Source organism: Corythoichthys intestinalis, chromosome 16 (genome assembly GCF_030265065.1).
Source record: "Corythoichthys intestinalis isolate RoL2023-P3 chromosome 16, ASM3026506v1, whole genome shotgun sequence".
NCBI lineage: Eukaryota > Metazoa > Chordata > Actinopteri > Syngnathiformes > Syngnathidae > Corythoichthys > Corythoichthys intestinalis.
In genome coordinates this window covers 34,708,546-34,731,254 of record NC_080410.1, presented here as the reverse complement: position 1 = coordinate 34,731,254, position 22,709 = coordinate 34,708,546, and the positions used below count along the sequence as shown (strand labels likewise).

Sequence of the window (22,709 nt, the reverse complement as noted above, 5' to 3'; positions counted from 1 at the left end):
GTAGTTTATTTTAAGGAGGGGTGCAAGAGCAGAAACAGCTTTTTCATCCTTTCATCTGTGTTTTCCGCCATATATAATTCATTCAACTGTGTATTTAATTTTTGCACACCTGGTCCTCCATAATTATGCATGTTGCCTTCAAAGTGAATGTAGAAGCCTTCTGCTTTTGTACAAGGGCTGGTCACAGTTTAGCACAGCAGTTATGCTAATGACCATTATTTAATGTATCTAATACATCGATATAATCCCAAAATTAGCAGCCCAAATGGCAAAAAGGGTCGGAAAGATAATGGATAGCACGCTAGTCAGTTGTTGCTAGTCAGCAAAGTACATCCTCTTGTGGCATACCAGGAACTCGAGGTGCGAGCATGAGTGAGCATCATTAAAGACAGGCTGATTTTAATGAGATATTATCGCGTACTTACCTTGTTTCGATCCAAAAACTCTGTGTGGCATGTATCACCGAGTGTCAAGACACAGCCTTGATTGGCCACAGCCGGACTTTTTGGGGATTTTACGGGTGAAACACGGTAATATAACAAGGGTCACAATGCAGAAATCGCAGACATCAAGGAGTGGTCGAGATTTTCTTTTTTTTTTTTTTTTTAAATATTTACCCATTTAAACGTGTTTTTTTTTTTTCAAATTTTCTTTGTTTGGATTGATTATTTATCATCTAAAATATCAGGGAAAATGCGACAGTAACAAAAAATAAACAAAATTAAGTGATAGTTATGAGGTCGATATCCGTGACGCATTGACAGACACTATTTTTTTCATTGTGACGTATTTGTTTAAAAGTTTCAAATATGCGAGTGAATTTTTAAAAATATTTTTTTGCAATAGTTAATAGTAATTGTTAGTTTTTTTAGCTAAATATTAGACATCCATTAATGATTCTAGGCTAAAAATGATAGAAATTTTGAATAATAAATATAACTAGGCCTGGAAGCAGGACTGAATGGGCCCTCGCATTTTGGCGCAACTTGGACGTATCGACTGCCCGAATTTCATCGCTCTACGTTGAAGACACCTAATAGGAGAGGCCTTTTTCTAGGGGGCGCTACTGAGCCATTTTGTTATGGGTTTTTTTTCGCAACATTGCAAAATTATTTAAATTTACACGAGCCGCATGTATGTGCAAATTTTGGTGAGTTTTCGAGCATGTAAACGCCTCAAATTCTGCTGCCACTAGTTGGCGCTACAGAGTTGATCCAAATGACCACTGCAGGACTCTTCAGGGTAAGACTCTGACCAAGCACGGGAAGTTTAGCGCAGATATCTTGTATATCTGCCAAGTTATGACTGTTCAAAACTTGTGGTCAGACAAAATGGCTACAGTCATTTCTACTTTCCTGTTTGGACCTCTCCGCTTCAACGAAACCTCAATATTTTTCATGACATTATGTTCTTCACAAGTGTATGTAAACTTTTGACCACAACTGTAGGCATATTGTTCTATCAAACGCAACAGTTCTTTTGGCTTAAAATACAGCAGTTTATTTTAAAATGGGGTGTAAGAGCAGAAACTGTTTTTTCAGCGTTGTCTGTGTTTTCCGCCATATATAAATCCACAACCGCATATATTGGTATCGTTTTGATATCGGATTTTTGGAGTTGGACAATATCGGGATATTGGCTACAGGTTAAAACGTCATTATCGGACATCTCTAATAAAAATAAATGAATGAATAAATAGGGACAAAAAACATTCTCGAAAGGACTCACCTAAAACGCAGCAGAATCAGATTGTCAAAACAGTTGTACAGTTGACTAGCGTGCAAGTGTATTTGAACAACCCACTTGTGTTACGATCTGAGTAACTGGATATTTCTATATTCCAGCGGGACGGCTAAAGAAGAAAGGTAGTTGCCATTTCATTTCTCCTTTGCCCTCTAACCTCCTGTTTGGGTGTATTCCTCCCCAGAGTAGTGCGGAGCCCCTCCCTCGTCCCCTTTTCTCTCTGTCTCGAAATATCTGCTTGGTCTTTTGAGGGTTTTCACTTTGTTTGGTCATAGAAAGGACACTGCCAGGAGGCTTCTATGTGTGAGTGTGCGTGTACGTCTATTTATTTGGAGCTGGTTTTACTCCCTTAGCGGTATGTTTTAGATAAGAGCATGGTTATCCCCCATGTGTGTCACTACCGGGCCAACTAATTGCACTTCTGAATGGGTTTACTAATAGCATGAGCTCACATTTCTCCAGTGAGCCATTAGAGTTTTGTGGATATGTTCATCCACACGCCGTGCACACTGTGTACGCGTGTATTTGTGTTTATTTGTTTTGTGTGTGTATATGCTGTCGTGTGTCCCGCGGGCCGACCGGTGCTCGCAGAATTAATCAGCTTGCATCGGCCTCGACCTCACCGTGAACCCTCCATCCCGTGTCCCGCTCTGATTGGCAGCTCACACGCCGTCGGCCCCACTGGCGCTGATGCCTCCGCCGCCGTCTAACTCCACGCCGTTGAACAACGTCAGCCGGCTGCAGATGCAGCTACACCTGCACGGGTTGCAGCAGAACGCCAACGACCTGCGAAAGCAGCTCGGACAGCTGCGCAAGACGCAGGTACAGTAAATTATTCAAACGGAAGCAGTATGACGCAGTACACTGCTGTAAAGTATGGCACCACCGACAAAAATCTTTATAGTGCGTGCATGACTTACTTTTTTTTTTTTTTTTTAAATTTTTTTTTTACATAATCGTGTTAGAAATAATACATTTGAACATTTTTGTTAATTAAAAAAAAAAAAAAAAGACCTGGTGTTCACATACGTGGACATCGCATTTTGGATCATGTAGAGCACAATATTAACTAATTCACACCCATTGACAGTATAGACATCAAATCTATTTCAAATGGGATGGCTGGCACTGATTGATCATGTTTCACTACCATTGACGGCGATAGACCGTCAATCCATTTTATCTAGGAGGCTGGTAGCGATCGAATGATCGCTTTAAAGCAGGGGTCCCCAAACTTTTTTGCACCACGGACCGGTGTGATGTGAGCCTTTTTTTCCCACGAACTAGCAATGTGTGGCAGACAAACAGCGAATATAAAATTACACGACGGGGCTAAAAACAAATGTTGAATTCAAAGAAAATTTAACCTACTAAACGCTCAATCAGTGAGAGGTCTGAGCTTGTTTCATTGAGATCAGATTGACTGACTGACTGACTGACTGACTGACTGACTGACTGACTGACTGACTGACTGACTGACTGACTGACTGACTGACTGACTGACTGATTATTCGCACGTGGACGCCAAAAACTGTATGTAAAAAAGTTATCCGATAGTTTAAGAGGAAGCTCGCCGTTAGCATTAGCCTAATGCTAACGTTAAGAGTTACATTTAGTGCAGACATGTTCAAAGTCCGGCCCGGGGGCCAAATGCAGCCCGTGGTCAAATTTCATCCGGCCCCCACCCTCTGTCATAAAATCAATAACGTCTGGACCGCACACAAACTTAATAAATTGGTCAGCAGTACTGCTACCAGCATATGAAGCAGCTTAAACACTAAATGCTGGTCCTCATTTACCCACTAAAAGGCAGCAGCACTCTAAGCAACATTACTCGGTGTGACCCTTTAATTCCAATTTTCTAAAATGGCGACAATTAACAAAAAAAGTTGACTGCGACGGCCGACACTTCAAGAATAGGTGGAAATTGGACTATTTCTTCACTAAAATACGCAACTGTGTCTGCCTCATTTGCAAAGAGAGTCGCTGTTTTTAAAGAGTTCAATGTGAGGCGATATTACAAAATAAGACACGCTGACATGTACGACAAGATTACAGGGAAGATAAGCAGCGAGAAATTAAAGCAACTTGAAGCTATCATTATTTCACAACAGAAGTATTTCGCAAGAGCCCGAGAGTCGAAAGAAAACGCCACAAAGGCTAGTTGCAAGATTGTTGAAAATTTTAATTTGAAAAAATAATAAATCAAATGTGACACAGAATTGTTTGCTAAAATTTGCGTAAATATATTGTTCTACGTAAAGGACGTCAGCCAAGGTCGGCCCCCCACATTTTTACAACACCAAATCCGGCCCCCTTTGCAAAAAGTTTGGACACCCCTGATTTAGTGTGTGATGATCACTTAGCCCAAGTTTGGACACCCCTGATTTAGTGTGTGATGATCACTTAGCACAGACCTTTAAAGGCTAAAGCAACATTGTACTGTATATTCTCTCTAGCTAAGATAAGAAAACAAATCTTAGCGTGTGTGCAAGCCTGGAGACTGGACAGGACACTGGGGAATCAGGCAGGGGTGGGGGGGGCTGCAGCACGTCACATGGGTGACACAACCAGACACTCCTACGATGCAGGCTTACTAAAAACTTTACATTAAATATCACACATTGTGAACATGTGACAGAAACTATTGTGCATTTTTGTCTAGTTCTCGTCTCGTCAGACGAAAACTGGCATTCATCTCGTTATAACTTAGTCTCCCAAAACACGTTTTTAGCTACGTTTTTAGTCGTTATCGTTGACGAAAACAACACTGCTTCGTCGCAGGCATAATAAGTTCTTCTCCTATCGTGTAAGGTTTCTTGCCTTTAGCAATGCAGTTTGCCACGAGGTATGATGTTTTGAATGCATTCGCTTTTGTTGACGTGCATGGTGGCCCCCAGGAATTGTTTCTGTCCTTCGTGCTCACGTTTATTTCTTTCAAAAAATTCCCAGGTATTCCAGGGTGCTTAGTCTCTTATGTACTAAAGCAGCTTTGAAAGCTTTGATGCCTCATTTGCTAGTTGTAAGCCACATATTATGCAGAGCAGACTTGATGCCTTAGTCAGTGTTTGCAACAAACCGATATTTTAGGTAGGATTCTTGGTATTGTATGTTAAAATAAATTTCGTTTTCTTCAAGGTTGTAAGCTCCTCTTCTGGCTGCTAAGGTAGCCTTATTCCCCATAAAAAGCTTACTAGCGTGTGGGCTTATTATTTCCAGGAACAAATCTCATGCGCCTACGTCATTATCGAGGATAAGCGCACAAAGATATTAAAAAAATAAAATAAAATAAATTCCTTCCTTTAAAGACACCACTTGATTGATCACACCAGCGTGAACATAAGACTCTGAAGATTAAATCATCTCCTGCCATTGACGAGGACAGACTTTCAATTCATTTAAACTGGGAGGACTGGCTGTGAATGTCAAAACAATATAGGCAGGGCATTTTCTCCTGAAGGAATCTGACCTTCCAGCCAGACCACCGGAATCGCGCCAGTCGAACGGCCGGACCAGCGCTTGCGCAGCTCCAACAACCCGGGCCGGCGAGACACCAACAATCCGGCCAAATGGCCAAACTCTGCATGTTCACCTTAGTCTTAACCCTTTGTACTGATTCCATTTTTAAAGGTATAAAGAAGGCTCACCGAAAACAAGTTGACAATTTATTCCGGTCGACAGCAATCAAACCGGCAAGGCGAAACAGAAACACTCAGGTGGGGAAGCAAGGTCACCCTATCACGAGTCAACAAAAGGTTCCCGAGAAAAATGACAACGATTAGTTAAACATTTGAGTCTTTTGAAGGCTCTCGCGGGACGGATCGTGGGCAGGAAGAAGTGTGTGTTTCGGATTATTGTCTGTTTGTGGATAGGACAGGAGCATTTGGGAGTTACTGTTGGCAGGGCAACGAGGGTTGTGGATTTTGCCACCTCAGCGTCAAATGGGCTCTTGGAGTCTTACCAGTTGGATATCGGGTGTTTTCCGGTGTTCCTTGTGTTGGGACAGAGCGTCACGCCATTTGTTCTGGACTGTCCAGGAGAACTGATTGCGAGAGTTGGTGTGTCAGCGCTGGGCTTCTGTGATAAGAAGACTTTGTGTATCTCTTATGCCCTATATTCTGCTTGTTTTCCTTAATCTATGGTATAAGTGCTATTTTATATTGGGTGTGTTAGAGTAATACAAACAGTCAAACAGTAAATACGAGAAACGATACTCTTCCCTAAATGATTATATTAAGTGTGTTAGAGTAATGCAGACAGTTAGATGGTGGCTACGAGAAAAGGTACTCATCTCTTTCATTCCCCAACCTGAAGACCAACAGCTTGCATTTGACATGCCTCATGAGTTATTCAACTGTGGTGGGCTCCCACATCGGAATTATTCTCTAGAATGCACATATGTAAATAATAGGAGTGTCAATATTTAATATTTTATAAAATATGTTAATAGCATCTTCTGTTTCCCCATATCCCCACGGTGGCATTGTAGCAGGGACCACATGGGGTCATCTGCAATGCGAGCAGTGTTGTTTTACTTCCTGGAACATGAGGCTCATCCATAATGCATCCTTCTTCCTTACCAGGTGCTTTCATCTTAGAGTTGTATTACACGCGCCGGCTCGCTACAATTTTCCATTCATAACGCGAGGAGGGGTTTCACGCTTCTTGAATATGCCATGCACACCCTGCGTTTTTTTTTTTCCTCGGGGCATCCTTGGTGTCAGTACATGCAAATAAGTGCTCGCGCAGGCATTGTGAAAACAAGTCGTGAGCGGGGCGGTGTGTACGAGGGAGTAAAATAAAACGTCTTTTAGTGCGATTGACGACGATAGATGTCCAATTATCTTCAATCAAGTGTTTGTTGTGAATTTGAATGGGTTTTTCATGATTAGATGTCCAATTCATTTGAATTGGGAGTGTGGCAACCCACATACTTCAAATGGATTGGACATCTACTGCCGTCGATGGCAAGCGATGAGTTAACCCCTGAATGACTGATTTTACTTTTAACAAACAATAAATAAAGCATTTGGAAATACGTGAGAACATAAAAATATTATTATTAACAATACTAAAGGTAGTAAATTAAATTGAAATATAGTAAAGAAAAAAATGAAAATCATAAAATGAAAAATAAGAGAATATTAAAATTAATTTGAAGGTGTTTTTTATTTTTATAATATTATGTATTTTTATTTTATCACCTTTCAAATGACTGAATGATACTTAATAAAAAATAAAACAGGCTAATAAATTCCTCTTTTTTATATTTTATTATTTATTTTTAAAAATTTTAGAAATTATATTTTTGATAAATTCCCCATATTTTATTGTCTTTTTTTATCTTATTTGTTTACCTTTTTCTTTTTCTTTTTCTTTTTTGGATTATCCGTTTTGAGTTGTATTTTTCAATTGTTTTCTACATTTTAGTTCTCCATTGCTATTATTTTTATGTACTTTCATATCTACAGTATCTATACATTATTAGTAATAATATTAAAGGTAGTAAATTAAATTGAAATACAGTAAAAAAAAAAAAATGAAAATCATAAAATGAAAAATAAGAGAATATCAAGATGAATTAAAAGGTGTTTTTTATTTTTATTATGTATTTTATTTCATTAGACATCAAATGACTGAATGATACTTAAAAAAAACAGGTTAATAAATTCCTCCTATTTATATTTATTTATTTATATTACAAATTTTAGAACTTATATTTAAAATAAATTCCCCATATTTTATTCTATTTTTTTTGTTGTTTTGTCTTTTTTTTTTTTTTTTTTTGTTTGTTTAGGATTATCCGGTTTAATTGTATTTTTTCAATTGTATTCTACATTTTAGTTCTCCATTGTTATTATTTTGATGTACTTACATACCCCCCCCCCCCCCACCCCCCACCAAATGCTTTTTAAAGCCTATTTGTTTAATATTAATACAGGCACCAAGGTCAAAATATGTCAATGTGATCCTTCCTGGCAGCTGGAGAACCAGGACTCTATGCGCAAGCTGCTGAAACGCACTGAAACCGAGCTGAACGTGCGCGTGGCCGACGCCCTTCGCAAGCAGGAGGACCCCCTTCAGAGGCAGCGCCTCCTGGTGGAGGAGGAGAGGCTCAAGTACCTGAACGAGGAGGAGCTCATCATCCAGCAGCTTCAGTCAGTACCCAGACATACTGTATAACTAACCTGTCAATGCCATTTATTATGAGAGAAGTCCAATCAAGTGGCGTCCATTCATCTTTCTGATTTGAATTCCCAATGAGTTTTTTTCTCACGACAATGTTTTACTTTTTGTTTGTCAAGTGAGCGAGTCACGCGTTGGCGTGGCGCTCAGATAAAGCCGGAAGCGTAATTAAGCCAGGCTTAACACTTTCAGATTCTTATTAAGATGGGAGGTGTTAGCGACTAATTGGAGCTCCTGCGCAAGCAGGGAAGAGAGCCACCTTGAGATCTCCACATCAGATATGCGTTGCCGTGTTCTCTGAGATAACCGTAGTCAAATTTAGCTCGAGGCCAGAAGTAAGGAAGACCATAAAATACAATCATGTATGCACGTTGGGACTGAATTTTCAGAAAGATGTCCGCAGCTGCATGTGGAATCAAATCATCCTTTTGCTGTGAAATCAAATGAGTCATTTATAGACGTCCAATCCATTTGAAGTGGCCAGCCCTTCAACTTGAAATGGATTAGACGTCTACTAGTGATAAACTCATTTCAACTCATGGCATAACCATGAAAAGACCTTTCTTCGCCCTGACCAAAATGGCCTCAGGGCAGCTATGTTGGTAGAGGCGATACTCCTGTTAAAGTCAATGCATTGTCATTAAAAACAAGCTGTGTTGTCACAGATTTCTTGAAAAAGTTATTTAATTACTGATTATGCCTCAAAAAAGTAACCTAGTTACTTTACTGATTACTTTATTATCAAAGTAACTAAGTTACTTTAAAAGTAATTTATCAGTTACTTTTTTAGCAATTTTTCTTCTCTTTGCCGCCTCAACATAAGAATGACAACAGAAAAATGTCATCGCATGTTAATTGACTTTCAGATAATTTAATTTAAAGGGGAAGATCAGAATTTTTCACATCAAGCTTAATCTTGGAGTTAGCAGAGGTTTAATTAGTCGATGGAGTTGATTTTAACCAACATTGACTCGCGCTAGCTTGCACCGGAGCCCTGAAACTAACAAATAACTTTCAAACGAAACAGAATTTGTTGAAATCAACTCCACCAACTAACTCAACCCCTGCTAACTGAAAGATTAAGCCTAATGTAAAAAATCCTGAACTTCCGCTTTAACTCATTTGCTCCCAAAAACTTATAAATACGTTCTATTTTTATTTGTTTCAGTGTCCCAAAAATGTATTTATACGTCTTTTACGTTTTTTTTTTCCACAAGAGACATCTCTTGGTTGTGATGCAACTTTGCTCCAAAGCACAACGCTTAAAATCCATTTTAAAGCAATAAAACTGGCCACTGGACGGCAGTAGCACATTTGGTAAGAACTCATATCAGATCATGAAAGGATGTGAATGAAGAGAAATAGTCAGGAAATGGAAGTTGGAAGAAGAAGCGTGAAAAATGTGGAGAATGATATAAAACACAAGGCACATGCCCCACACAAGTTCCCTCGGTGAATTCTGTTATGAGGTAGTGGTCACTACAAAAGAAGGATTAAAAAAAAATCTGTCTTGATGAGCAGTGTTGTTAATAACGGCGTTAGAATATAACAGCGTTACTAACGGCGTTATTTTCTTCAGTAGTGAGTAATCTAATTAATTACTTTTCTCATCTTTGCAACGCCATTACCGTCACTGAGGCGGGAAAGGCGTCCGTTACTATGTTGGTTGACTGACGCGAGAAAAGTCTGTGAAAGACGGACTCACGGAGACGAGAGCAGAGCAGGAGTGGGGAGGAGGCAATGGAGGGTGACGCCGTTGCAAACGTGATGCTACTATGCTAGGTGGCTCCAATAATACCTGACTGTAGCCGATAGCCTACGAACGACGCCCACATGATGCTTCGGTAGATATCACATATACAAAACTTGATGCAAATGTCAGACACGGCTGCATTAGCAACATGTATAATATAGAACTAGATATGTTAGTAAACAGCCGCCATCTTAAAGCAGTAGCCTTCTCAGGAAGGCGCTGTTGTAGAGAACCTTCCAAGCGAAGCTAAGTTACTTTTTATCTAAAACTCTCCTAAATCGGCAAAATCTTGACTTAAATCTATCTTTAAATGATTAAATAGTTTTAGAACTTACACATGTCAAAAGTAGACAGAAGGGAACTAATACAATAATGGGGGCAATTTTAACAACTTTAACGGTTGATTCACAACATTAAATGACTTCCACACATAGCAAAGGTTACTATCTAGTTATCGCAATAACCTGTGCGCATCGCAATAGCCTGTGTCTACTTTTTTTTTTTTTTTTTTTTTTGAGAAAAAAAAAAAACCATGAAAATTATCACCAGTTACTTTGCCAAGTAACTAATTACTCTTACATTCAAGTAACTGAGTTACTAATGCAATTACTTTTTGGGAGAAGTAATTTGTAACTGTAATTAATTACTTTTTTAAAGTAAGATTAGCAACACTGTTGATGAGACAGACGGTGATGAGGGAATTTTTCCCCGCAGCTGCGGCCACAACAGTGTCATCTCTCAGTTCAATAGTTTAGTAATGTGTATAATAAATTGTTACTTTGCTATCAAAAGCTTTATTTGTCTTGTTGTTTGTTATTTTGTAGGAGGAAAACATTATTCAGATGTTTGGGATGTCACAAAAGCAAAAAAAAAAAAAAATAGCCGTGTTGAAGTCAAAGTTATGTTTGAAATGTATGCTTTTACAAAAAGCTCAATTTCTCTTTCTCGTTTTTTCATCAGAAATTGGAAAATTGCTCAAACTAAGCTATTTCCTAATGCTGATTTCTAAAGAACGGATAAAGATATGAACTTTTTTTTCCTGCTGAAAGAAGAGAGTAATCTTTCTTTTGGTGGAATCCATGTTTATATAGCAATAGAACAGAATTTTCTGTGGGCTTTGCAAATTCAGTCAAAATCCAGTAAAACGGCCGGGAGAGAAGGGGGTTGCTCCGGTGAAAATGGCTGGGAGTGAATGTTAATATAAACATCTTTTATGTGAAAGATTTTCCAGAATGTACAATGTAATAACGTGTAGAATATGAAAAGGAACTTAGTTACTTTGCAGAGTAACTAGTTACTCTTACAATGAGGTAATTGAATTACTTTTTGGGAGAAGTAATTTATAACTGTAACTAATTACTTTTTTAAAGTAAGATTAACAACAATGACGGTGCAAAAAAAAAAATTCATATAGCATGTTAAGGTGCCATCGCAAAAAAAACCCAAAACGTAATGGTTCCTATTGGCAATTTTCAAAGGGTCCGGCTGGGCACCAAAGAACCGGTGTTCTGCCAAAATCTCCTACATCAGCGAAATGTCCTACATTAGTCGAATTTGACACCCAAAGTACTACCGTGCGCTCTAAACTTGTTTTGTTTAGATGCATACAGCACATAACGTACTAAAAAAAAAAAATCCCTTAAGAAAATACTTAAATGTAGTTATATCAAATCAGGATGGTTTAAATTCGCTAAGTGATTAATGTGGTCACGATCACGTCATTTTCAAAGTATCGGAATCGGCAAAAAAAATATCGGACATGCCTTTTTTCATATATATATATATATTTTAATTAAATCGTTTTCTAATTGTATTTAATGTTACAGACATAATATGTTACACTCATCCAGAGTCTTTAGTTTAGGCATAAGGTAGGGTTATCAAATGTATCCCGTTAACGGCCGTAATTTTTTTTTTTTTTTTTAATTTATCACGTTAAAATATTTAACACATTTAACGCAATTAACGCATGCGCTGCATGACCCACTCATGCAATGTGGTGTTCAATCTGTAATGGCGCCGTTTTACCTATATATAGAGCTAAAAGGCAGCGTAAAATGAGTAGAGTGAATTTTGGCAGCCTTTGGAGCCTTTTTTTAATTGGCTAAAGCCTTACAATCCCTCTCTCTACGATTAGACTGATCATGGAAAGCAATGTGGGGAAGAAAGGTAGTAAGTGATCTTTTTCTTAACACCCTATGTTATTTCCCAACGCAGAGAAGATATATCAATTGGTACCACTATGCACAGTCATGGTTGCACTTCCCATCATGCATTTGGGCAGAACAGTTAAATGGCAACAGTATCATTTACTGAAAGCTCAACAAATACACTAGATGGCAGTATTTAGTCACTATATACAAAGTCACATTTATCCTTTAAGAATTACAAGTCTTTCTATCCGTGGATCCCTCTCATAGAAAGAATGTTAATAATGTAAATGCCATCTTGTTTCGCCGCATAGTACGTTTCGCCGCGTAGTAAGGAATGGCCGAACACCTGTTCTGTAGCATTAGTTAAATTTTGCATTTGCCCCTGTGTTCCCAGCAAGCCACCAAAGTACTTTTCCAAACTTATTAATTCCTGCCCACGCCGCTCCGGTTCAGCCAGCCGCAAAACTTTGGCAGAAAGCGCGAGCCGACGGAGCGAGTTAATTGAAAAGAGCGACGGCGCGGCAGGGGGGCGGCCCATTTTCATCCTCCCGCACGTTTCCTCCCCCTCAGTGACCTGGAGAAGTCGGTGGAGGACATCCAGAAGGAGTCGTCCGTCAACCACAAGCTGGTGAGCGTGCAGGAGCTGGAGGAAAAGACGGCCATCCTCCGAAAGTTGGGCGAGACACTCACCGAGCTCAAGAGTGAGTCAGAGCGTTTTGGTGTGACTAATTAAGCACAGAGGCACGTTTGATCTCTGCAGCCCTCCCGCCGTCTGTCAAATGGCTCTCACCGACATCTCCACCAAAGACTCTTGACTGAAGTTTCTCCCCGCGCAGATCAGTTCCCCAGCCTGCAGAGTAAGATGCGGGTGGTGCTCCGGGTGGAGGTGGAGGCTGTCAAGTTCCTGAAAGAGGAGCCACACAGGCTAGATGCCCTGCTGAAACGCTGCAAGACCATTACAGACACCCTCAACGCCATGCGAAAGTAAGTATGCCACTTCGTAGACATGATTGCAATTGCAGGGGGTATATAGGGGCCACACAAACACAAATAAAGTAAAATAATAGAGCTACAAGAATGAGGTCGTACTATAACTAGATTTAAGTCAGACATTGTAATGTGACAAGGTTAAAGTCACAGTCCAACCAATTAAATCTGTAACATGACAAAAAAAGTTGTTATACGGTATTAAGAGATTTAATCAGACATCAATGAGTTAAAGCAACACTATATAACATTTTAGTTTTGGTCGATTTTAGCGATGCTGGTGGGCAAAAGCGGTAGTGTTTTGCCTTAAGGAAGACTGCGTTTCCCATGAGGACCAGAGCACACCCGCACAGTGTCGTAAAATCATATCCAGGTCGCATACCTGTCAAACCGAGGCCGTTGGCAATCTTACAAATAGTGACGTTTGCCCTTACAAATTGGTGACTAATCTTACAACGTTTTATATAGCGTGCAATATGAAACAAAAATAAAACTCAATATTTAAAATAATATGAATTTATTGGTAATATTGTCACATATAACCTGGTGCACTCAAAGAACAATCAATATCTTCAGCTACATCATGATTACTAAAATTTAACAGTGACTTTTGTTATTATTGTATGTAAAACTTTTGGCAATTTCTATCATGTCTTTTGATGGCTGCACTTCATGGCACTTCAGCTCGCAATTAGCAGTGCAACGGTTCGCGGTTCAAAACCGAACCGAACGGTTCGCCCTGTTCGGTTCAATACGCCTTTATGAACCGCGCCTTTTTGGTTTTGCAATTACAATAATTTATTCCGAACGCTTGTGGAATGAATTGGTCAAACTCTGTGTGCCTGTGTGTGACGTGAAGCGCAGCTGTGGAGAAATTCCCGCCCCACGAGTAAATGTCCAATCGCTGTCAAGCACCTGTGTAATAGGAGCCGAGTAACGCCCTCTCTCGCTTCCGAGCGAGGTGAAAGTGAAACGAGAAAGAAAACAAAAAAAGTTATGGCGAGCGGAGGAGTCGACAGACCAAATTTTGAGGAAGCACCGGCTTCTTTCAAATCTGCGGTGTGGCAACATTTCGGTTTCCCAGTGGACTACAATGCAGACGGAGAGAAAATATTGAAAAAAACATAAAACAATTTGCAAGCATTGCTCAGCGCTTGTTCCCTATGCTAACGGCAAGACTTCTAACATGACTCAGCTGTCAGCACTTCAGCCGGCATCTCTCACAGACATCGTTTTCTCAGAGCAGGACAACCCCGAAGATGACAACAGTGAAAACACACGGGTCTACAGACCCTACCCACGTGACGTCACAACTCCGCTCTCCTGACTGGTGCCGCCCACTTGTCCGTCAACACATCGTGTTGACCTGTTACGGCTACGTACATTCCTCCTATTTACGGCGTGTTTTTCTGCTCGTTAACATTAATAATCAAAATGGTGAAGGCGTGTGTGGCGGTCGGTTGCAATAACAGAGAAGATAGACGGAGAGACTTGAAGTTCTACCGGATTCCGAGAGACACGGAGAGGAGAGAGCGAGATGGGCTGCTGCAATTCGACGAGAAAACTGGGCTCCAAGCGATTACCACAGATTATGTAGTAGTCATTTTATATCTGGTAAGATGCATTTAATATATATTTAGAGGGTTTTGGGCTGACAACCACAATTAAGATCATTGCTAGGCTAATCGCCGACAACATACACGTATGTATGTCGTGAGAGTGCTATCGCTAAACCATATAAACATTAAAAGCCCTAGCTCCATTGACAAATGACATGAAATACATTAGACTTGACAGTGGATGTTAGCAAGAACAAAAGATTTTGAATTGAAAATTTCGTAACTCACCTTCCGAGCACAAGATTCCTGCCGAATTTTCGTGTACGAGGACCTGTTTCACCCAACCAGCAACGTAGCATTTATAAGCCTCCAAGCTCTTAAAGTTTTTCAAACTTTCGTGAGAATAGGCTGATTTTGTGTGGACAAGATAGTTGTAAATATCAGGGTCAGGCAGAGACGGCGAAGGCAGCCGGTCAAAAATCATCGATTTAGGCATCAAATATGGATCTGGCGACTGTATAGAACGAAGCTTTTCGACATAACGCCTTTTATGCAACACATCCAGTGAGTTTACGGCATCAGAAAGCACCGGGTCTTCCATGAAATGCATTTTAAATTCCTCGATCAATTGAAACCAATGCTAATACAGAGACAAAATGACGGACAAGTGGGCGGAACCATACAGCGAGCACGTGGTTTTATGACGTCGGTGGGTAGGGTCTATAGAAGAGGCGTTCCAAAAGCCTTACAATATCAGGTCAGAAAAACACAAGAAAATAACCCACGCAGTGGGGATTTGCATTGCAAAAGACATGCAACCATATTCCGTGGTTGAAGATGCGGGCTTCGTTAATTTAATTGCAACGCTTGACCCGCGTTATATTGTTCCCTCGCGGACATATTTCGCCCACAACATAATCCCCGACATTTAAGAAATGGCACGCAAAGCCATTGAAGATGATTTCACGAAATCACATAGTTTCGCCCTGACCGCTGATAATTGGACGTCCCGTGCTACAGAGTGCTACTACCTAACTGTGACGGTCCACTGTAATTCATACCTGTCAAGTTGTACGGTCTCGTCGTAATTTGTACACGTGAGCACTGGTTTTTAAATGTGTAAGCCGTCCGTTACGTTCAAAATCTGCACGTTTTTCGTGCATTGCGGTTTTTTTTTTTTTTTCATCCGTTCGGATTTGGTCACCGTTTCTGCAAGGAGCCGATGTTCGTTAACACTTGAATGACACGAGAAAAGTCAGACACGGAGAGGGAAGAGTGTTTGTTGAGACGCTGTAGCAAACGCGATGCTAGGCTAGGTGGCTCCAATTTCCTGACCGTGGCCGACATCATACAATCTTAGCGTTAGTAAACAGCCGCCATTTTAGAGCAGTATACTTCTCAGAAAGGCTCTGTTGTAGTAAACCTTCCGAGCGAACCTAAGCAACTTTTTATCCAAAATACTCCTAAATCGGCAAAATCTTGACTTGAGTCTATCTTTAAAGGATGAAACAGTTATAAAATTTTCACATGTCGAAAGTAGACGGAAGGGAACTAAGGCAAAAACGGGAGCAATTTTATCAACTTTATCGGTTGATTCACAACATTAAATGACCTCCAAACATAGCAAAGGTTACTATGTTTTTTTTTGTTTTTTTTTTTAATGAAAAAAAAAAACATGAAAGGTATCACCAGTTACTTTGCCAAGTAACTTTTTTACGACTGTGTGTGTATTTCAGTAGTCAGTCACTACACTTGCCAAAGAGCTAAGAGGCATTTTAACAGTCTAAAATGTTTACATTTTAAGTGTTTATTTCATTTTTTAAAAGCAAAATAAAGGCAGTTTAAAAAAAAAAAAAAAAAAAAATGCAAAACGCAAACCGAAACCGAACCGAACCGAAACCGTGATCCCAAAACCGAGGTTCAAACCGAACCGTGGGCTAACTGAACCGTTGCACCCCTACTCGCAATTCAGTTTGACTTGAAGGTAGTTCGTTAGTGTGTCCAACTATAAATTAAAAAGGTCAATTGATAAAATTAACTGCAATCTTTTAGTCAGGGAACATTTCTTTTGCTAATTCTTAGAAGTGATGAGCAATAGTTGCAGGCAAGTTGTGTTCGGCAACAAATTGGCAGAATAAAATGTCCGCTTTCGTCACAGCATAGCTTTTCATTCTGCAGACTGTTGTTAATCTTACTTTTAAAAAGTAATTTATTACAGTTATAAATTACTTCCCCCAAAAAAGTAATTGAGTTAGTAACTCAGTTACCTGAATGTAAGAGTAATTAGTGACTTGGCAAAATAACTGGTGTTACATTTCATGTTTTTTCTACCATTCAAACAACAAAAACATAGCAACCTTTGCTATATTTGGAAGTCATTTAGTGTTGTGAATAAATAAAGTTGTCAAAATTGCTCCCGTTTTTGCATTAGTTCCCTTCTGTCTACTTTCGACATGTGAAAGTTTTAAAACTGTTTCATCATTTAGAGATAGATTCAAGTCAAGATTTAGCTGATTTAGGAGTATTTTAGATAAAAAGTTACTTAGGTTCGCTAGGAAGGTTCACTACAACAGAGCCTTTCTGAGAAATCTACTGCTTTAAGATGGCGGCTGCTTACTAACGCCGCCGAGTCTGTCATTTCGCATTTAGTTCTATATGCATGTGATATCTAGTGTACCATCAAATGGGCGTAGATTGTAGGCTATCGGCTACAGTCAGGAAGTATTGAGCCACCTAGCCTAGCATCGCGTTTGCAACAGTGTCACTCTTCCCCTCTTCCCATTCTCCCATTCACTCTTCTCTATCCGTGTCTCTGACTTTTCTCGCGTCATTCAGCCAACGTAGTAATGCACACCTTTTCGATGCATTGTCTCGTTGCCGAAACGGTGACAAAATCCGAACGGAGAAAAAAAAACGCAATGCTCGAAAAACGTACAGATTTTGAACGTATGGCGTACACAATTAAAAATCAGTGCTCACTTGTACAAATTACGCCAAAACCGTACAACTTGACAGGTACATTATGCAGTCACCTCCAGATGGATTAAACCAGTGGTCCCCTACCTTTTTTGCACCACGGACCATTGTAATGTGGGCCTTTTTTTAACGGACCGGCAATGTTTGGCAGAAAATTACAGTATATAAAATAACACGTCGAGGCTAAAAACGAATATTAAGTGCAGGGAAAATGTCACTCACAATACACTGAATCTATTTTTAACGGCGGCCTAAAACTTGTCGGCAAATATCCGTGGTCGCAAGCATAATGAGTTCTTCTCCAATCGTGAAAGGTTTCTTAGCTTTAGCAATACGGGTCGCCATGAGGGATGATGCTCTCATCGCATTCGCTTTTGTTGCCTCGTTTGCTAGCCTTTAGCCACATATTATGCAGAATGTATTTGGTTGTAGGTAAGCCTGAATGATATAAAAGTTACCTAGTGTTGCTTTAAATCTGATTCATAGCCCATCCTGATTGAACCTTGATGACTCTTTTGTTGTCTGAACAGTCACAAAGCACAGAAATCTGATTCTTGGGAAATGGATTGAAACCACATACGGAAGGTAGCTTCATATGATATATGGATGAGAAGTTTCTCTTTCCAGATGGGTTTTGACTGTTTGTGAAGTCACTCAATGCAGGCTGATGCCTTCGTTGCCACAACAACCTGTCAGGTGTGTTAATAATGTGGCCCAGTCTGAACAGGCCCAGATCTGATTTGGACACTTGCTGAAAATAGTGTGAACAGTCAGCCCTGAAAGTCAGATTTGAGGAGTAATCCGATTGGAATCAAATACGCCTGCTGTCTGAACGCAGCCAAAGTATTATGTTTTTCCCCATCTTTCTGACTATAGTGTTTGTTGTTTATCCTTCCCCTTCCAAGGCAAGCCAATGACGGCGTCTGGAAGAAGCATGAGGACTTCACATCAGCCAAGCACAACGACGAGCTAAGAAGGTTCCCGGACTTTGACCTCCCGAGCAGCCCGCCGCTTGCTATCAACGACCTGGGAGGAGGAAACAGCCTGTCCAATTGGAGCCCGCACACCAGCCTGGCACGCCGCCACCACGGCAACCCGGCCGGCCCGCACAAGGACAATCACCCGCCCGTCCCTCACAAGGGCAAAGCCCTGGAGGAGCTGGAACGCCGAAGCGCTGCTGATAAAGCGTCGTCTGTCGAAGTTCGCCTGGTAGGAATCATTTTGATCCTTTGAGGTTTTTATTAGTGTTGCACCTATACATTTTTTTGGCTCCCCGTACCGATTCCGACAACAGGCTGTGTGGTCTCTGCCGATACTGTACAGTCCCTGACAAAAGTCTTGTCGCTTATCCATTTTGTAGAAACAATTGCTAATAACCTGACTTTGAATTATTCAGTTGGTTTCAGAAATGGCTCATATGAAAGCTAAGACCCTCCTAAATGATGTTGAATGTACAAAAATATATTTGTTTCACTGAAAAAACATTTATCATTTAATGAAGACATAAAGGTCAAATTTTGGCAAGACAAGAGTTTTGTCGCCTCCAGAAAGTAGTGTGAAAATTGAACAGAAAATGTACTTCAAATACAAAAAAATGTTGCATAACATAAGCGAATTAAGTAGTGGTGCCGTGAGATCCAAATTTAATATTTTTTATGACTTCGATGTGGTTCAGCAAGGATTCATACAATTTATTGATTAAGTATTCTGGAACATCAAAGAAAGCCTCCCAGAGTTCAGCAACAATCTTGGGTTTCGTCTTCCATGCTTCCTCTTTCATCCTACCCCAGACATGCTCAATGGTGTTCATGTCTGGTGACTGGGCTGGCCAGTCCTGGAGGATCTTGATCTTCTTTGCCTTTTGAAACTTTGAGGTAGAGATTGAAGTATGCGATGGAGCACCATCCTGCTGCAGAATTTGTCCCTTTTTATGGTTGGGAATGTAAGAGGCAGCTAAGATTTGTTGATATTTCAGACTATTTATCTCTCAGGGTGCAGACAATTACAAAAACGTGTGGCATTTGCCAAGGCCCACAGGATGGACGCTGGAAAAGTGGCAAAAGGTGGGTTTTTCAGTTAAATTACACCACAGTCACCGCAAATATTGCAGGAGACCTACTGGAGCCCACATGGATCCAAGATTCACTCAGGAAAAACTGTGAAGTTTGGTGGTGGCAAAATCATGGTCTGGGGTTACATCCAGTATGGCGGGTGTGCGAGAGATCTGCAGGGTGGAAGGCAACATAAATAGTCTGAAATATCAACAAATCTGAGCTGCCTCTTACATTCCTAACCATAAAAAGGGACAAATTCTGCAGCAGGATGGTGCTCCATCGCATCCTTCAATCTCTACCTCAAAGTTCCTCAAGGCAAACAAGCTCAAGATCCTCCAGGACTGGCCAGCCCAGTCACCAGACATCAACATCATTGAGCATGTCTGGGGTAGGATGAAAGAGGAAGCATGGAAGACAAAACCCAAGAATGTTGCTGAACTCTGGGAGGCATGCAAGACTGCTTTCTTTGATGTTCCTGATGACTTCATCAATAAATTGTATGAATCCTTGCCGAACCGCATGGATGCAGTCCTTCAAGCCCATGGAAGTCATACAAAACATTAAATTTGGGTCCCACAGCACCACTACTTAATTCGCTTATGTTATGTAACATATTTTTGTATTTGAAGTAGATTTTTTGTTCAATTTTCACACTACTTTCTGTAGGCAACAAAACTTTCGTCTTGCCAAAATTTGACCTTTATGTCTTCATTAAATGATAAATCTTTTTTCAGTGAAATAAATATGTACATTCAACATCATTTGGGAGGGTCTTAGCTTTAATATGAGCCATTTCTGAAACCAATTGAATAATTAAAAGTCAGGTATTAGCAAATGAACGAACACTCAACCAGCATTGGCAAGCTAGATCTCGCAAAGGATATATTGCAAAGCATCCGCAAATTATTTCTATGTACTCCCCTATACTGATGATTTTAGTGCCGTTTCGGTACTATGGTAGTTTTTGTCCGAACCATCTAACATCTTCCCAGGCAGCCGAGCGGGACTGGGAGGAGAAGAGGGCCAGCCTAACCCAATACAGTGCTCAAGACATCAACCGGCTGCTGGAGGAAACCCAGGCCGAGCTCATGAAGGCTATACCCGACCTGGACTTTGCCGCTAAGCAGATCAAGCCTTCCTCCAATGCCACACCCTCGCAGGTGCCGCAGACCCCTCCAAGCGGGACTGCTACCCCCGAGCACCGCACCATCAACAGCAAGCCCCTGCAGAAGAAGGAAGGAGGCTCTAGGCTTGGATCCGGTGAGAAGCAAAAAATGTCGGCTACTCCAGATCAAAGAAGGAAAAAAAATCTTCCGTTCTGGACGAAACCTAGTGTCAACTAATTTCTTTATGAATAATTGAATAATGTTAAACGCTGGCTTTGAAGTTAGAGGTACACGACCCACCACTGCCAGTTAGATAAGCGGGCGACATGCATACTGATTTTTAACATCTTAACCTATTTCTGAAATGTGAACGACTGCATGCGTAACGAGGAAAATTGTACTTTATTATAGTCTATGGTGATTTTCAATTGACCCAACAGGGTACTCTAAATGGCTTTTGTTCTGTTTGACCTAATGATTTCGCAGTCTGAGTTCAGCGCAATTCAGTGTTGATTGACTGATTTGTTACATGCTCTCCTGTACATTTACTGGAGTAACTTTTTAAGAAAAATGTTTTTCTAAGAGTGGTTTTATTAAGCCATACTTTTTACTGAGTAGATTTGTGGGGAAAAAAACCGCTACTGTTACTCCGCTACTTTGTGCTACACAAGAGTCGTCACATTTTTCCTCCATGCTATGCCGTCTTTAAAGTTCTGTAAAAAAATAAGTTTTTGATGTAGAGTGCTGCCTTCAACATGACTCAAAAGCGTAGATTTAATTAAATTAAACCTCTCTCCCAGTTTTTATTTGGTACCGATTGACCATGGAAAAACGGCGATATGATCCCTTTAATTTCATAATAGTAACTATGAAGGAACTACTCATTATTCAAACTAAGAAGTATTTTCTCCACTAGAGGGCACTAATGCTCTTTGGACAAATAATGCTTCATTTGTGTCATTTTTTTTTCTCTCTTGCCGGAATTCAATGATTTTTTTATTTTTTTTTTGTATTTCTTTGGCTTAATGTGGTTATGTAATGGGTTATTGTACAGTATCATTATAACAACAGTTCATATCGATAACTTTCTGTTGAGAAAAATACCATTGAAAAAAAAAAAAATCAAACAAAAATGTAAGCAGTTACTCACAAATTTACTCATTACTTGAGTATTCTTTTCACTAAATACTTTTTTACTTGAGTACATTTTTGGGATGGCTACTTTTACTTAATATTATTTTGAAGTAACGCTACTCTTACTTGCGTAAAATTTTTGGCTACTCAACCCACCTCTGCTGATTTATTTTGTGAATATTGAACACGTTTAACATTGCCTGAACAGATGCGTGGGGGAAAAAAAACAACTTTTAAGTCATTGGCTGTTATCGACAGGGATGGACGTGCAATCAATTTGACCCAAGAGGTAATAGTGAATCAGTTAATCTAAAAGAATTGATTTTACACAGCAACTTTGGCATATTAACAAACTGTAACTATTGTTGCAACCGATACCTGGCTGATTCCGAGACTGTACCGATACTACAATTAAAGAATAAATAAATAAATAAATGAAGTAAAATAATATTTGCTAACACAGCTGGGTCAGACACTGCTTAAAAACTTTTGTGAAACAGAAAAACAAAGCTAATACAAACTTTTCGTATTGAGTGCAAAGTCAATACCAATGAACCACCTTAGTATCTTAGCTTAGCTCATGAGCAGAGGTTGGTTGAGTAGCCAAAACCTTTGCTCAAGTAAGAGTAGCGTTACTTCAAAATAATATTACGAGTAAAATAGTAAAAATAATAATAGTAAAAATAAAAGTAGTTGTGCAAAAAATGTACTCAAGTACAAGTAGAAAAATATCTGGTTAAAAAGAATACCCAAGTAATTACTAACATTGTGACTGAGTAACTGCTTATATTTTTGTTAGATTTTTTTTTTTTTTTTAAACAATGGTATTTTTTTTTTCTGAGCACAAAGTTATCTATATGGACTGTTGTTATAATAACGTCATAAAAACCACATTAAATCAAAAGAATGTTTAAACAAAGGCGATCGAAACAGGAAATGAAATTATACATGAAAATCACATAAGATTGAAATCAGAACTAAGTAAATAATTAAGCCAAAGAAATACACACAAAAAATTCCGACAACAGAAAAAAAAAATTACACAAATTAAGCATTAT

At 39.7% G+C, this 22,709-nt stretch overlaps 1 protein-coding gene across 10 annotated transcripts in view; it reads left to right on the top strand.

Moving 5' to 3' along the window:
* srcin1a (SRC kinase signaling inhibitor 1a) overlaps positions 1 to 22,709 on the top strand; it is a 255,777-nt gene that overhangs the window by 211,515 nt on the left and 21,553 nt on the right. For 8 of the 10 annotated variants that reach the window (XM_057817366.1, XM_057817368.1, XM_057817362.1 and 5 more), the window contains 7 exons: positions 1,845 to 1,865; positions 2,405 to 2,565; positions 7,726 to 7,901; positions 12,406 to 12,536; positions 12,672 to 12,819; positions 18,263 to 18,566; positions 20,404 to 20,671. In XM_057817366.1, the coding sequence (XP_057673349.1) occupies positions 1,845 to 1,865; positions 2,405 to 2,565; positions 7,726 to 7,901; positions 12,406 to 12,536; positions 12,672 to 12,819; positions 18,263 to 18,566; positions 20,404 to 20,671 (1,209 nt within the window). The remainder of the gene's footprint in view (positions 1 to 1,844; positions 1,866 to 2,404; positions 2,566 to 7,725; positions 7,902 to 12,405; positions 12,537 to 12,671; positions 12,820 to 18,262; positions 18,567 to 20,403; positions 20,672 to 22,709) is intronic. The other 2 variants (XM_057817365.1, XM_057817360.1) reach the window with 1 other exon arrangement.